The 17,084-nt window shown below is 41.4% G+C and overlaps 1 protein-coding gene across 3 annotated transcripts in view; it reads left to right on the top strand.

Moving 5' to 3' along the window:
- Positions 1 to 17,084, top strand: part of LOC149156923 (Insulinase (Peptidase family M16) protein) — a 268,172-nt gene that overhangs the window by 185,037 nt on the left and 66,051 nt on the right. For all 3 annotated transcript variants that reach the window (XM_089438805.1, XM_089438807.1, XM_089438806.1), the window contains exon 11: positions 10,258 to 10,491. In XM_089438805.1, the coding sequence (XP_089294931.1) occupies positions 10,258 to 10,491 (234 nt within the window). The remainder of the gene's footprint in view (positions 1 to 10,257; positions 10,492 to 17,084) is intronic.

The raw sequence follows: 17,084 nt of genomic DNA, 5'->3' as shown, positions 1-17,084 counted from the left end.
TAGGAGTTCCGGATCTGAGTACGGAACGAGATGATGTATGCAGGGGATGCGCTCTAGGAAAGTATGCCAAGGCGACATTTCCTAGGAGAAACCACAGGGCCAAGAGTGTAATAGGATTGATACAATCAGATATCTGCTGACCTATGTCCGTGAAAGCTCTCAACGGTGCCGAGTATTTCCTTACTTTCATTGATGACCACTTGAGGAAAACTTGGATCTATTTTATGAAAACCAAGGATGAGGTTTTCTGTCGATTCAAGGAGTTCAAGGCTCTAGTGGAGAATCAGACAGGTAAGAAAATAAAAGTCTTGTGCTCAGATAATGGTGGAGAATATGTTGATAAGGACTTCACTGATTTTTGTGCTAAGGAGGGCATCAAAAGAGAGTGGATAGGTCCCTACAATCCTGAGCAGAATGGGGTGGCAGAAAGGAAAAACAGGACTATTGTAGAAGCAGCTAGGGCCATGCTGTATGATCAGGATATGCCAAAATTCCTATGGGCAGAAGCACGCAACACAACTGTCTACGTTCAGAACAGGACTCGTCATTGGGCATTGGGCAAGATTACTCCAGAGAAAGTCTTCACTGGGAAGACACTTGAAGTCAGTCATTTCAGGATATTTAGGAGTTTGGCATATTGTCGCATACTCGAAGAAAAGAGGAAGAAGCTGGATCAGACTGCAGAAAAGGGGTATCTGACAGGATATAGCGAGAACGCTAAGGCATACAGGATCTATCTTCAAGGGAGCAGGAAGGTAGTAGTAGGACGAGATGTAAAGTTCATGGAGGATAGAGCGTTGAGAAGATCTCGCGAAATGCCTTCCAAGGAGTAGTCGAAAGAGGATTCGTTTGTCATGCCTCTTCAACCAACGAAAGTGAAGAATCCTTCCTCAGATCAGGAAGATTCTCAGGATGAGGAAGAGGAGCAAACAGAAGCACCTGTTGGCAGAGGAAGAACCAGCAAGGAACTTCTCCAGATTCTGCGTGATGCAGAGAACTTCATCGGAGAGCCAAGGAATATTAAAAGGGAGCGAAAACAGCTAGACAGGTATCAAGCGTTAATAGCTTAGGATGGAAATCCTGCCAGCTTCAAGGAGGTAGCTCAGCATTAGGTCTGGCTAGATGCGATGGTGGAGGAGTATAACTCCATAATGGTAAACGATGTCTGGGAGGTGGTGTCAAGGCCTCAAGACAGATCTGTGGTAGGTTCAAGATGGATCTATAAGATCAAATATGCTGCGAACGATAGTATTGAAAAATACAAGGCCAGGTTTTTGGCTAAGGGGTATGCTCAAAAGGAAGGGATTGACTATGAGAAAACTTTCGCCCCGGTAGCCAGGTATACATCTATTAGGACCGTGATATCTCTTGCAGCCCAGATGGGATGGGAGATCCATCAGATGGATGTCAAGACGACATTTCTGAATGGGGTAATAGAAGAAGAAGTATACATTGAACAACCAAAGGGCTTTGAAACTCATGAAAAGAAGTCTCATGTATGCAGATTGAAGAAAGCCTTGTATGGGCTGAAGCAAGCACCAAGAGCATGGTATGGTGGAATAGATGGCTACTTGCAGAAGATGGGGTTTGTCAAGAGTGACGCGGATCCAAATCTCTACTATTTGGTCGTAGAGAGAGAGCCACTTATCTTAGTATTATATGTGGATGATCTCTTCCTGACAGGATCATCCAGACTCATTGAAGATTGCAAGAAGAATCTAGCCACAGAGTTCGATATGAAGGATATGGGACGAATGCACTATTTTCTAGGGTTGGAAGTTTGGCAACAGAAAGGAGAAATCTTCCTTGGGCAAGGAAGGTATGCTACAGAAATTCTGAAAAGGTTCGGGATGGGAGACTGTAGACCTATCGCTACACCAATGATCACCAACTGGAAGAAGATTGATGCATCAGAAGACAAGGATGTTGATCCCACCCTATACCGATAGCTCATAGGGTCCTTGATGTATCTAGTCAATACTAGGCCAGATATTTGCTACGTTGTCAACACCCTCAGTCAGTTCATGGTGGAACCAAAGAGGGCTCACTGGGCAGCAACCAAGCACATTCTCAGGTATTTACAGGGAATAGTTGATTATGGGCTCTTGTACAACAAGGGGAAGGATATCAGGTTGAGTGGATTTACTGATGCAGATTGGGCAGGAAGTTCAGTGGATCAGAAAAGTACCTCTGGGTACTGTTTCAACATTGGATCAGGAATAACCTCCTGGTGCAGTAGGAAACAGAAGTCCGTGGCTCTGAGCTCGTTTGAGGTAGAATATATGGCAACAAGCACAACTTCGTGTGAGGCCATATGGCTTAGAAAACTACTGGTATACCTATTCAGAAGAAATATGGAGGTGACTAGGATCATGTGTGATAATCAGAGTTGCATCAAACTCTCTGAGAATCTAGTATTTCATGATAGGTCAAAGCATATTGATATCCGGTGTCACTTTGTCAGAGATTGTGTCCAACGTGGAGCTGTACAGTTGAGTTACACTCCTACATGGGAACAAGTGGCAGATATCCTCACCAAGGCCCTTGGAAAGTCAAAATTTGACTACTTCAGAGAAAAGATGGGGATGGTAAAGAACCCCTTTCAGAAGTAGCGTGTTAGCAGCACGAATGAAGAGGGAGTTGCAGTGCAGATGAAGTGTTGGGAGAAAGGACCAACAACAACATAGATGCAGAGGGAGTCGTAGTGCAGATGCAATGTTGGGAGAAAGGACCAACAACAACACAAATGCAGAGGAAGGTGTAGTGCGGATGAAGTGTTGGGAGAAAGGACAAGCAACAACATAGATGTAGAGGGAGCTGTCATACAAATGCAACAGTGGCAGCGGCAAAACCATGGGCAGCAGTACAAGATGCAGCAGTGCAGAGAATGTTGGGCAGAGAGACCTAGCATGAACATAGGTACCGATGCCAGATGATCAGAGTAATACTCAGTGAGGAGTATTGCTAGAGCACAATCCTCGCTAAGAGGGAATGTTGATTTTGGGTAGCATCGGATGTGCTCTAGCCACGAAATTTGGTGGAGAGGTTGGGGCACATGATGTCTCCAATACCCAGAAAGGGTTTGGGCAGATTCTAAACAGATTAGGAAATATTAAAATAATTAATATTTTTAATGGAGTCTCTAAGTCTAGACTGGGAAAATAAAATTTTAATGTAAATTAATATGAATCTGTGTTAGAATGGTCCAAAAGACATGGATCAAGCCAGATCTAATCTTAGCCATTGATTAGGGACTTAATCTCGACCGTTGAGATGTTAACAGAAAAAGTATAAGAGGAGGCTTGAGGGGCACTTGGAGAACATACTGAGGGAGACCAGTCAGTTCAATTTCTGGAGCAGGGTTTGCTGAGAAATTGACCCAATTGTTTGGAGAGCAGTTAGGAGGTAGCAAGTACGGAACAAAGAGACGGGAGATCAGTGCAGAAGAGGCAGACACAGAGCCAGAGGAAGCCATGCAAAGGCAGCAGAGACTGTGCAGAGCCAGAAGGGCTTGCGTCATCCATGCAGAGGCTGCAGGAGTGACGCATAAGCCTAGAGGCCACGCAGAGCCTCAATAGGCTGATGCAGAGGGTTTCAGGCTGTATCAGAGGTCAGTAGGGCCTACGCTAGGTTTAGGAAAGTGCTGGAAGTTTGTCTATTTGTGGGTAAGCCAGTTTGGCACCCTGTTGTACAAGAAAATTGCTGAATAATACAATCCTCCCTTGCTGCACCGTTTTCCCACACTGGGTTTTTTCGGGGACACTAGTCCAAAATAACTGTGTCAGTGTGTGCATATTTTTGTTTCTGTATTACGATGTGATATCTGCAACAATATTTATTTTAATGTTCGTTGAAGTAATTTCATGAATAACTTACGATGAAATGTGTAGGAAAAGTAAATCAGTTGCTGCAGTGATAGAATTTTCACAATAAGTACAAGTTACAACTTTTGTGGTCAATGATGATAGATGTTATCTATCGAATTTTGAAAGCTTGAAACTTTAAGATTGATGAATCATGAGACTCGATATGTTGTATGTTACTAACTTGTTGATGTGGTTGATGAATATTATAACTTCTAGATGATTGTCGTTATATCGTTCAATCCATGTTTTTATGCTTTTTATATCTAATTCATCATTCAACATGCTTTTGTTGACATGTATGGATCAAAATATATATTATATAAAGAATCGCTCTCGATTTGCTCCTGAAATGAGAGCTTTCGAAAATGTTGCACCCTACTCTCATTGCCTTTCTTGCTCCTCGCTTTCGCTCCCAAGTAATCTTGTTCCACAGTGCTGGAGAGACATTTTCCCAGTTAGCAACAGGCAACTAGATTGGCAACAATTCTAGGCTTAGCGTGTGAGCGTCTGTGCTAGGTTGATGCAGGGCCTGCATAAATCAGGTGGATGGCTTGTTTTTCATAGGCAGTCAGGTGCCGAGATTGTTCAAAGAGAGGGTAAAATCCCTCAGTATATATTTGCCAATATCTCTTTGGTATAATCGCCAGTTTGGCGACATTTTATTGTACTCAGAAACTCTGTTGCTGCATAATAATAAAAACCCTCACTACTGCACTGGCTTTCCCACATTGGGTTTTTCCGGGGACATTTGTCCAAAAATAATGGTGTCATAATTTTTGTGTGTGTTCTAGCATTTCTTAGTTTCCAACATTTTTATTTTTGTAGTGTTTATTTTTATTTGTGAAGAAATTGCAATGTGGTTAATTCGATATTAATCAAAAAATTAATAAACTGAATAATCACTTAGGAGAATTAATTCCTGTTGCTGCTGTTAGTGTCAGTCATTCCAGCCTTCCTCCAGTGATCAAACATGCTCTTACAAAGTGATTTTGAAGTGTCAAGGTCAAATTTTGTCATTTCAGTGAGTCTTCAAGCAAAATTTGGTCACTAGGCATTAGGTCTAGGGTTTGCTCTCACTCTTTTCAAAGTTGCCCAAATGCCAATCTATGTCACTATTCAGCTGAGTCTATCATCATTCATAGGGTTGTCATTATCATCTCAGTGTCTAATGAGTCATTTTACACCTTGTTCATGCTTCAGTTGCGCCTAGGCAGGGTCATTTCCCTCTCCTAGGGTTTTGAAAGCTAATTTCTCTTGGACGGTTAAATCATTAGCAAAACTTGTATCCAGATGTTCATACACCTTCCCCTATCCTTCATGTACCTTATTAAACACTTTCCATCACTGAGATCCCCCAAATTCCTCATTTTTGCACAAACCCTAGTTTCTAGCTACAACCTGGCAATTTTCTAGGTTGGGCCTGTGTTTTGCCCTTTTGGACCCCTTCTCCTCACTTGATCTCCGCGATTCCACTTTCCCCTGCTTCCTAACATCCCTCCCCACTCCCAAAAATTTCCCCAAGAATTTAGAAGCCCCCTATCCCCTTCATTTCGCTTCATTTCCACGAAATTCCTTGCTTCACACATCGGGATCAGTCTCACTCAAAAGCCGTTTCAGAGCAATCAAAAATGAATTTTGGAAAACTGAGAGAGGTTTTTGTCCACAACATGCCAAAGAAGAAAAACCTCCTTCACTTTTTGCACAGGTGTCATGGTTTTAGAGAAATGTCAAAATTGCAATCGCCAGATCCAAGGAGGTTGGCCAAGGCACTAAAACGACGGAAAAGGCCTGATCCACTCCAAATTTTGGCCAAAGCCTCTTTGACTGAGCATGGTACTTGATTGGGGACTCCCAGCCCAAATTTCAAGAAATTTGGAGAAAATTTTGTCAATTGTGAATTTTTTGTGCCAAACACAGGTTTTCCTCACCAATGGGTCGCGTGCCGCGCGCGACCTTTTCGTTGGGCAACTCCTTTTTGGGAAAACTCAGCATTTTTGGATTTGTCATGCAAAGATACACTTGCTCAGCAATTGCCAAGAAATTTCACCAAGTTTTGGGCCTCCAGAAAGTCAAAAACAAGCAAAAAATGACTTTCTGCCACCTTTTTGACACACAGGAAGCAGTCTTGAGAGATTGCATTTTTGGAGGGGCAAATGGCCACCAAATTCAGAAATTCCACTTGGGTTGGAAAGTAGACATCTAGATCTTTCCAACAAGCCCACTTTTGCCTCATTTGGACACTTGGAAGTGCCTCAAAAGTAGCTCCAAAGTAGCGCGACCTGTTCATGTTGACATAACACTTATTTACCTATTCTAGAAGATTCATTCATGAAATAGCAAAAATTTAATGAATGAATTGGTTTCCTAGCTTATAGAGGCAAGTTGTTTTGACTGCCTAGTTTTTAGTGCTCAGCTTAGAATTGGTTGAAACAACTCTTAGGATAGTGAGCTCGACCCCTAGAGGCAAGGAAAGATGTTAGATTCCCTATATTATGTACTTTCTTGGTCATTTTCATGGTTGGACTCTTGAGGGAGAAGCTTCTATTGTATTACTCATTGTATCTCTGCAATTTTGGCAAAGGAAGAAAGACCAGGGTTTTGCAGTCCTTTTTGGGATTCCTGTGGTTACATGTATTGATGGTGTGTTTCTCTTTGTACTTGTAAGTTTGTTATGTGAATCATCTCCTTACTTTTCCTTCTGCAAATTAGGCAAATGAAGTGTTAAAGTAGAATTCATGATTGCCATGCTCTGCTTTTAAGTTTGCTTAATATTTATGTTTTCATCTGTCTAAAGAGAACTCTTGAAGGTTTCTTGCTCTCTTTAGCCCCTCACCAGTCATTCCTATCCATTCACTTAATTCAAAGGCATCAATACAGTCTCCTACCTTGCCCCAAAGAACCCCCTGCAAAAATTGTGTCCAATCCCCGCACCCAAAATTGCCTTTCCCCGATTTTCCACCAAAATCCTAAAACTTCCCAATTCAAACCTTTTTATCAGTTTACTAGCCTAAAATCAGTGTTTCCTTATTGGTTATCTCGCCCGTTGAAGATCTTTACCGAGATAGACCGGAGAGAGCCCTCTTCTGCCCCGTAGGGCTAGCTACGAGGCTAAGTGGTTTGATGTTGCCTTGAAGTTTACCTTTCTCAGCCTGAGGTGAAATTTCAAGCCCTAACAGCTGCATTTCAAGGAATTTTCACAGAAGCAAAAATTTTCTCATTAAGGAAAGAACTAAACAAGTTCAACAAAATCCTGAAAATCTCTCAAACCTTGGACGCTATTCTCAACAAACAAAGATCACCATATGACAGGACCGGTCTTGGTTACATGGGTGTGACTTCATACAAAGAAGATGCAAATCCTGAGTCTCCAAGAAAGAAAGTTGAAGAAAAGCCTAAAAGGTCCAATCTCTGTAAGAGAAAGGATAAAAGTCGAGAAGAGTTTGGATATACTACTACACCAAAAAGCTACATCGATGCTCTGAAGAAGTTCATTCACAATGCAGGCAACAACATGATAAGTGACAAGGACCAACAATCTTCGTCAAAATAGGTCAACTCCAGAAGAACTGTTCTATTAAGGCAATCATACACAACAGACATCAAACTATTTTTCTTGGTCACTGTTTTTTATGCAAACATTTTTGACATCGAGCAAGAGAGTGTAAAGCTTATAATATTTATGAAAGAGGTTCTCATCAAACCTCTAGGAATAAGCTTGTAGACAACAAAATTAGAGATACTGATGGCTTCAACAATAGAAATCATAATTCATTTGGTCCATTATCCAGGTATAGCATAGAGTGTTAGAGATGCAAAAATTCTAGTCGTATAGCACGAGACTGTCCTACAAAATCAAGAGAAGGGTTTTGGAAAAGAAAATAGTAAGAAATACCAACAGAAAAATGTTGACTAGTTATGTATGCTCGAAACAATCAAAGTCAGTGGTATGTTGATAGCGAGTGCTCTAGGCACATGACCAAAGATCAAAAGAAATTTATTACTCTAAAAGAAGAAAAAGGATGAATGTGAGTTTTGGAGATAATGGATCTGAAAAATTGCTGGAAGAGGTACTGTAAACCTTAACAATGGTGGGGATAAAGCATGAAATGTTTTATACGTTGAAGGACTAAAACAGGTGTTCAATTCCCCTAGCCTTGAAGTTGCTACAGGTGCTTCTGATATATTTGCCTCTGCAACCTGTGGAGTGTTGATTTTTGTAGCTTGGGAGGTACTCCAAGCCTTGCGGATCGAGGGTTTGGAGGAAGGAGCTCCACAAGTGGCCTTGTGGGCTTGAAACCCAAGCTTGGGGTTTTGCACCCATCAATGTTTGGGCCAAAACCATGGACACATTTCGACATGTGATGGATGAGGATGATAGCTCTCGTCGAGACGAATCTGACGCAACAAAGATCATCTGATTCCGAGTTGTAGAAATGGAGATATGAATTTTTGAAGTTATGGAGTGGGTTTGCACCAAATGAGTTAAGGTCAACTTATGTTTAGTAATCCTCTTGATAGTTGGACAAGTCCATGGTGGACGTTTTGAGGAGCCCTTCTATTGTGTATATATAGAAGATGATGGAGGACATTTAGAGCATCCATTGGTGCAACACATCACAAGAAAGAAGCTCATTGAGGAGAGAGATATCCCTGTTTTGGCCGCAACAAGAGGAGGGCGAAAGGGATGTTTTATGGCCTAATTCAGGTGGTTGAGTTGCTGTTAGGAGGGCTGAGGAGCATTTCTAGAGGGCCGAGGCATTCTCCTTTATCTTTCATTTTCATTCTTTTACTTTAGTTTTTAACATTACCATTAATTGACTCAGGATGTTGGATAGTAGTTTTGGCCTAATTGTATTTCATATGGAGAAAGTAGAGTTTTAGATCCCACTCAAAATCCATCAGACTTAACAATTTTCAGGTTTTCCAGATTTAGGGGATTGCATTGTTTCCATTGGATTCTATCATGTATAAGGGTTTGGAACTAACATTTAATCAAGAGCACCAAGTCCGAAAGCACTCGTTTTGAGGTGGGACTTGTCCCCCTCAAGTTTTTTCTAATAACCCTTGAAATTTAAAAACAAAAAACACAAAACATAAAAAAAGAAAATTAAAGCTGAAAAGAGAAATATATAACGAATATCAAAACCTAAACTAATTTGCAATACCTAACTCACTCATTCAACTTACCAAGCTTACCTCTACTCGGCTTAGTGTGCAATGCTATTTGACTTACCAGTTATCTGTTGCCTCTCCTCCCTTGTGACACTCCTTCAATGCTCATTTTCCATTTTTAATTTTCAATTTTAACTTTTGAGTCTTGACTTTAGATAGGCATGGCCTTTAGACCGATTCTTTGACTTGTCACTCTTTACTATTTTTGAGTTTGAGTTTGAGTTATATTAAGTTACTATTCCAATCTACATGCTTCAGTATCTACTATAGTCTATTTTGCTTAGTTCTAATTAGATTCTAGAATGATGAATTTAAATTTTAAATCAATTTAGAATCTAGAATGATGAATTTAATTTTTAAATCAATGTAGATTTTAGAATGATGAATTTAATTTTTAAATCAATGTAGATTTTAGAATGATGAATATGGATCATTGTATTTCATTATTGAATCTCATGGTGTATTTATCAATATGTAATAGTATGAATGACGAGTATGGATCAATGTATTTCATTATTTAATTCAATTATGTATGGATCAATGCATTTATACTTTCATTATTGAATATGAATTTGAATATCATATATATATATATTAAAAATTATACACCCCAACGACCCTTGTTCCCCCATCCCAGAGTCTTGGTGGAACATTGCTTTGCTTTCAATAATTATGTAGGAGTTGTCTTTGGGCTCCCAAGTTGTATTTACAATGGATGTATCTTTTTAGTCTCATTGAGTTACTTTTATGGTTTGTTGGACTTCATAAAATTATCTTGTTTTTCCATGTTAAAAATAGTGAGCATGCCAACTTCTCGAGTTCAAAACATGTATTTAGTTTGCTTGTTATTTGATGAGTCATTGTTCACATAGGGATCTTCTCACTTGCTATAGCTTATAACTTAGTCTGTGTAGAACCCATTAAACCCATTGAAATTCACATATCCCTTTGGTGAATGGAAAGAACCAGTATATCTAGCCTATGATTAAGAGCAGATTGCGTACAGTAATCGATTAATGTTTTAAGATGTATTGAAATCTATGTAGCACATCTTGTATTCGTCAAGCTATGGTAACCTTTCACCACTTGAGCACACATTAATGTGAATGCAAAACTTAATATCTGTTGAAAATGAAGCGTTGGGAGAATCATTTATTGCTTTTTCAACTCTATCCTGACCATTATGTTGTTTTTTGGGATGCGATAATTTTGGTTTTAGGTGATTTTCAGCGGGTTTGCTTATGGTGGATTATCTGAATTATCTGAAATGGACTATCTGTCATGTTCCATGGGCTCAACAATTGCTGGAGAAATTGGTGTGTTTGGATATAAACCATCAGTTCTGACAGATATGCTAGCTGGTAAGAGGGCAGAAGTTGGTACAAAAGTTGGGGCATATATGAGATCATTTTCTGGTGATTGTTCACCTTCTGATCTAGAGACGGCTTTGCAGGTTTGCTCAATCAACTGTCAAATGTTGTCATTTTCAATTTGTTAGAACTCAAACATAACACTTCCTGGTTAAATTCTCGGTTCTTTCTTTTCATCTTTGAAGCTGGTCAGCTTATTGGAATACACATATTATGATACATTCATTTATTCCAGGAGTGTCAACTGTCCTGAAATGTAACTTGTCAAATTGCATGACTTATATATACTTATGAAAAGAAATTTTGTGGATTTGGCAGCATCACATCGAGAATGTTTCTGAACCTGTGGTGAATAAATCATACATCTACTTGAAAGAAGGAAAAAACAACAAAATTATATTAATGTCCACTCATTACCAAAGATGGGTCAATTGGATCCATGTCTTTAGTTTTTCATGTACTGAAGTGTTCCATTGACCAGAATGGAATAACCTCAACATTTTAAGCACCAATAAACTGAAATAAAAAACAATGGAGTCAAAGGTATGTGGAACCCTGCAAACGCAAAAGCTGCACTGCAATTCTAGAAAATTGAGGGAGACATGTCCCTGAAAGAATACCTAAGATAATAATATGTTTTGATTTATAATAGATATATCAATACAATTGATGGGAGACCCCTTTTATAATAATAATTCTACAAAACTCTAACTTCTTGGAATTTCTAAGTCTAACCCGTTAGAAACCCTTCATGTACTTTCTGATTTATTCCTACCTATTTGTTCCGTTAATTAACAAGTTATTTACCATGTAAATACTCGAAATAAATACAAGTACATGCTCAACACATTACAGATCATCAACTGAAGGAAACAAAACAAGCACACAAGTGACACCGTTGTTTTTGGACCAATGTCCCCGGAAAAACCCAATGCGAGAAAACCGATGCAGCTATCTGAGGGTTTTATTATTATGCAGTTTCTGAATACAATTTGGGTGCCAAAACCAGCTCACCCAACAGAGAATAATCTCGGCAGTAGTACCTCTCCTTCGGAGACAGATGCTCTGGTTGAAACCCTGGATAAACACTTTGGTAGCTCCTCAACTTCAATCTGCCCCACGAAAAACCCCAGTGTCAGCCTCTGGGGACTGCGTCAGCGTTCCCGACAGTGCCGGCTTTTCCCGGCAGTTTTGGCTTCTGCCCTCTGCGTCAACTTTCCCAGCTGTTCCTACAGTTCCGGCTGTTCTTGGAAGTTCCAACTTTTGCCCTCTGTGTTAGCTTTCCCGGCAGTTTCGGCAGTTCCCGATAGTTTCGACTTCTGCCCTCTGCGTCAGCTTTCCCGGTTGTTCCGACAGTTCTCGGCAGTTCCGGCTTTTGCCCTCTACGTTAGCTTTCCCGGCTACTGCGCTAATTCTCTTGACACTATCTCTTCCTCTTTGCTTCTGTATTCATTGCCCCTCGGCTGCAACTTTGATCACTCTCTCGACTTTCTCAACAAACCCTGCCCCAGAAAGTCGAAATCTTGATCAACTCGGTGTGTTCTCCAAGTGACCCTCAAGCCTCCTCTTATATGAAGTCTAATGCTACATCACATATCAAAATAGTCAATCAACTCCTGAATTTTGAGTCCTATCTGAGTCTCAACTCTCAAGAGTCAAAATATCAACAAAAAATATAATAAATGTATATCATGAGTCATCTAAAAGTCATCAAGTAATCAGTCACTGAGATCCTCTTCCCCTTTTAATTTTTGTTTCCGCTAATTGTATTAAGAAATAAGTCATGCATTTATTCAGTAGATTATAATCTGCTTGGGTAATAAGGTGTTAGGTGGTAGGTCCAATGAAAATTAACAGTGAGTATCACAGTAGATGTGAAAATTAATGCTTGGTGACTCCAAGCTGCTTATTTTCTGAGAAAATAGTAGATGTCAGATTACTAACCTAGCCTTGGCATCTATTATTCAAAAACTCTTGGAGGTAAAATCCACATTTGATACATAACCTTTCCCCACATTTACAGGGAAGTCACCACTAAAGAAGATTCCCTTTCAAAACGTGCTCTCATTGCAGGAAGGATCTTTGCTGTCACAAGATTTCACAAGTACTTTGTTCCTGTCTGAAAAATGGGTTCTTTTTTGAGGCACTGCTTTTGTTTTTTTTGGACAGGTTGTTGCTATTTGATCTTCATGACCTCCTCTTTGTTGTTTCTTCTGGAAGCATTCAACAACTGTAACAATGTTTTTGATGGTGTGGGGTTATTTCTACGGAACACTGTTGTATGCCTGTCTTTTTGGTACTTTTGTAATCTTTTGAAGGGGCAGTGGCTGTTAGAGTCTGGATCACTAAAACCCTGGAGGCTTAGCCAATGTATACTTTGCTTTCTAACTAGAAATATGAAGTATAAAGATTTGTTTTTCCTTGGAAAACAAAAACATATCTTAACCTCAAAACTAACAAATTACAAATGAGACTGCTATGATCGCAAGAAGTATGACAAACAATACAATGCAATAACTTGAAAATGCATGGATGGAAGCTTCAGTTTACAGTTTTTTCACCTTTGCGGCCTCTTTAACTGCGGCCTGGGAAGGGAGGCAGACTTTTTGGGTCGACTCCCGATTAAATCGGGAGTATAAGGAAAAAATCACGATTTTTTCCTTTGTGAAAAAGTCGCCAAAAAGTCGGGGGATTAAATCGTTTAGTTCAAAAAATCGTGTTTTTAGGATTAAATTGGGATTTTTTGCAGACATTTTCCACACTGGTCCCTGCCTCTGATGCATGTAGCTCCACTGCCGACTCTATGTCTCCCTTCCGGAAGACTGCCGCCATCCGATGAGCTGAAACAGTCTGAGGCGAATATGTGTGCTGTCCCTGTATCTTCTCATGCCTCCCTGTCTTCTCATTATCCCACTCCATCTCTAGGGCCTTCCAATCTGTAGTGACCTTCCCTAGAGTGATGAGCCACTGAACACCCAGTACTATGTTGGTGTCTGGAATATTGACCACGAAGAAGTGGTCAGTCAGTGTGTAGGTGCCCATCGTCATTGATAACTCAGGAACATAACGAGCACACACCATGGTCTAATCTCCTAGGACCAAAACTGAAAATCCATCGAAGCTCTCTGTTGGTATACCTCTCCGCTCAAATATCTGTGCATCGATGAAGTTGTGGGTGGCCCCACTGTCAACCAAAATTGATACTCGCTGGCCACGTACTGTCCCCCGTATGCGCAGCGTCAAATACTTGGGAACCCCTCGCAATGCTGCAAGGGCTCCTCCGGTAGGTGCAAAAGCTGCGCCACCTGCTGCTAGTGGTGGAGGCGGCAAGGGATCCTGCACAGCATGACTATCTCCTGCCTCCACGTCATCCTCCTCATCCTCTTCCCTGCTGCTCTCGGAGAAGACCTCAATAAAGTGTGCTTTGCCAGCAGCACATCTATGTCCTGGTGCCCACGACTCCTGACAAGTAAAGCACAACCGCTTCTTCTTCAACTCTCTCCTGGCATCATCATCAATCTGTTCTCGTCCTAGATTCCCCTTTGGAGGCGGAATCCTCATGTTCTTCCCCTTAGGCTAGAAAGCCTGTCTCTGGGGGTAAGGTGTCCGGGTCTTGGTAAGGCATCCTGTAAGTCCCGGGTCCTACTGATAGCATCCTGGAGTGTGGCTGATCTAGTGGACCTGACTAGACCCCGAAGTGGCTCTGCTAACCCCTCAACGAACATGTAGATCCTCCGTGCTGTGGATAGATCTGGCACCATCACTGAAATCCTCAAGAAGTCTGCAATGTAGGTCTCTGGGCTACTTGTCTGTTTGAGCCTCGTCAGCTCAACAAAGTGTTGTTCCGGATCCCTCTGGTCAAACCTCTCTATCAGTCTCCTGGTGAACTCGACATATGTCGTCACTGTGGAGTGTCCGAGTGTAACCAACCCATGGAACCACTAGTCTTGGGCCTCACCATCCAAATGTTACGTTGCCACCTTGATGGCCTCTATCTCTGACATCTAGTTAAGCTGGAAATAGATGTCCAGCTTCTCCACCCAAGACTTTGCCGAACTGTTTGATGAGCCATCAAAAGTAGGCAAGTGAAATGTACTAGCTGTGCGGTGGGTGTCTCCATCATGATAATGCTGGTATCCTTTGTGATGGTCGCGGGGTCTACTATCCCGCTGGAGCTGAACAAAGTCTCTGAATGAGAGAGCATCCCTGAACTCCTGCCCACAGGCCTGGTGCTCCGCAAAATAATCGCCCATATGACAGGGCTTTGCCTCCTGCTGTGCTCCGGCCCCTGTGTCTACTCCTAGGAAAGTGGGCATGGTAGAGCGTATAGGGGCATGTGAGGCCACTTGCTAAGTAGTATCACGCTGAGTGGCACCCTGCTTTGGCAAATGGTGAGATGCACCTGATCCCTCTCCAACCCGGAAAACCCGTGGGCTCTCACGCTGTCTAGCCTCCATTGCCGTGAATCTCTGCCCCATCACCTCGATTTGCCTCGACAGATCCTGCACTGATTTGATGAGCATGTCCACAAATCTCTTCCCATCATCATTTGTCATCGGATCCTCCTGCTCTACGCCCACCACAGGCTCCTCCTATTCTGCGTCCACTACTGGAACACAGTCTCCCTCTCCGTAGGTGTTCTCCAACCTACGCTCAGTGTCTCGATATCTCCTACCTTTGTAACAGATGTAGGGCTTTTCCCCCGGTGTCATAGATTGCTAGCTCCATAGGCTAAGCCAGATCTATGTTCTGATACCACTGTACTATCTCGTTCCAGAGATTTTCCCCAAAACCCCAGCAAACTCCAACCAAATACGCACAAATAATATAATAACCGGGAAACTCAAAATGATAAAAATAACAGCGGTGTAACATATAATAATATAAGCATGAAATATAAGCAAATACTCGAGAAATGCAAAGAGAAATGTTAAGCCATTTTATTATACTAAGTAATGGAATGAGTACAGGAGGTGATCAGAAGGATGGCACCTCGACTTGCACCAGGCAAGTGAAGAAATACACTCAGAATAACAAAGGAATGGCCTCTGCGTGGATGCTGTTGGCAAACTGCCGTGCTGCTGCTATTGTTGGAAATCAAATGAGGATTTGGGGCTGTTCCCCTCCTCAAAAAAAGCTGAAACTCTGGAATCTGCCCCTACTCAGAAAAACGCAGAAAGCTTTTCTGAAATGGCTGACCCCCGAAAATCGTCCCCTTGGGGAATCACGCAATCCCTCGAGGCCCTGCACTGCCACTGAGTAGAATCCTCCAAAATACTGTCTGAAACTTTGCCAAACCACTCCAATATGCAAGAGCTGATCCCTTGCTCAATATCCCAGCTCAACTCCTTCACAAATCCTCAATCTGGAACTGGTCCCAGAAGAACTGTGTCTCTCTCTCTCAAGACTGCGCAGTCTTCCAATGCTCAACTCCACCACAATGCCAAAAATCAAAACTACTGCAAAAAGACTACTGAAAATACCTTGCCTGAGTAGGCACTCGAAGTCCCCCGGGGCTAAGGGTGAGATCTCCGAACGGAGACACTCAGTGCACTAAACAGTGCTGTAGACAGGGTAAACAGCCAGCGTGCTCCAAGTTGAAGTGACTAGCTCAAATGCTCATAATCGAATGACAAAATGAGGGGGCTCCTCTCTCCTTTATAGCATTGGCCTTTCCCAATCCCAAGGCTCACCTCCTCCAACGTAATCCCCTCTTGCCACATGTTTTCTTTCCATCTGCGCAGTCCCTCCAAGTGTCTGCGTGGCCCCCATCTCTGCGTGGTCCTTTGGCCCCCCTTGGCTCCCCTTTAAGTCACAACGTTGTGCTACTAGGAAGTGATTTTTATTCTAAAAGTGAGTTATGTCCCCTTTTCCTCACCTTTTTATTTACAAATAACTATAGAAGGAAAAATTGAGCAAAATCGAATATTCTAATTAGCCATGGCTAATCAGGAATATTACATATCAGCCTTCGAATACTGAAAGGAAGATTTCAGAAATGCATCTTCAAAGCACTATTGTAGCTTGAAGGAAATTCTGAAATGAACATGTTTCTGGCTGTGCTTGAATGACCAACAGTTGGCTTCCCCATATGTGTAGAATGCTAAAAATATATCACTCACAGTTGATGCAACTTCAGATTGGTTGCAAGTTCTTCCAGTCTTTGAAATATAGAGACAGCCCAAGGGCAATTAAAAGTTGACAATCGAAGTATGTTTGCAATTTCCTTAGAACAGTTCACACAGCAGTTTAAGATCAGTTTCAGACTTAACACAAGGACTCCTTCCATACTGCTCACGGATGAAATCTCAGATACTACTCAGAAATTTATGGTGATACAACCCAAGGCCTGATAGGTTAGGTCTGCAAAATAATCTTTTGATGTCAACCATACCTTATGAATACTGAACACACCTTGGATCATCACTAAGAATTGTCCACAAATCTTTTGTTATTGCTTTTTAGTCTTGCTTGGGCTTGTCCTCCTCTGGCTCCGATGCCATGTTAATTTTAGGTAACAATGGTATGTTTTTTGCTTTAGAGCAATTTTACTTCAATTTCTTTACTAGCCCAGTATCAGTTTTCAGATTAACAATCACATGAACATGATAGTAAAATGCAGATAGAACATAAACATAAACAGTAGAAGACAAGCCAAGACAAGAGGACACAAGAT

Source organism: Pinus tabuliformis, chromosome 9 (genome assembly GCF_031772625.1).
Source record: "Pinus tabuliformis cultivar Carrire ecotype Pingquan chromosome 9, CPIR1, whole genome shotgun sequence".
Lineage (NCBI taxonomy): Eukaryota > Viridiplantae > Streptophyta > Pinopsida > Pinales > Pinaceae > Pinus > Pinus tabuliformis.
The sequence above is the reverse complement of the archived record's forward strand: the minus strand, read 5'-3'. Positions and strand labels throughout refer to the sequence as shown.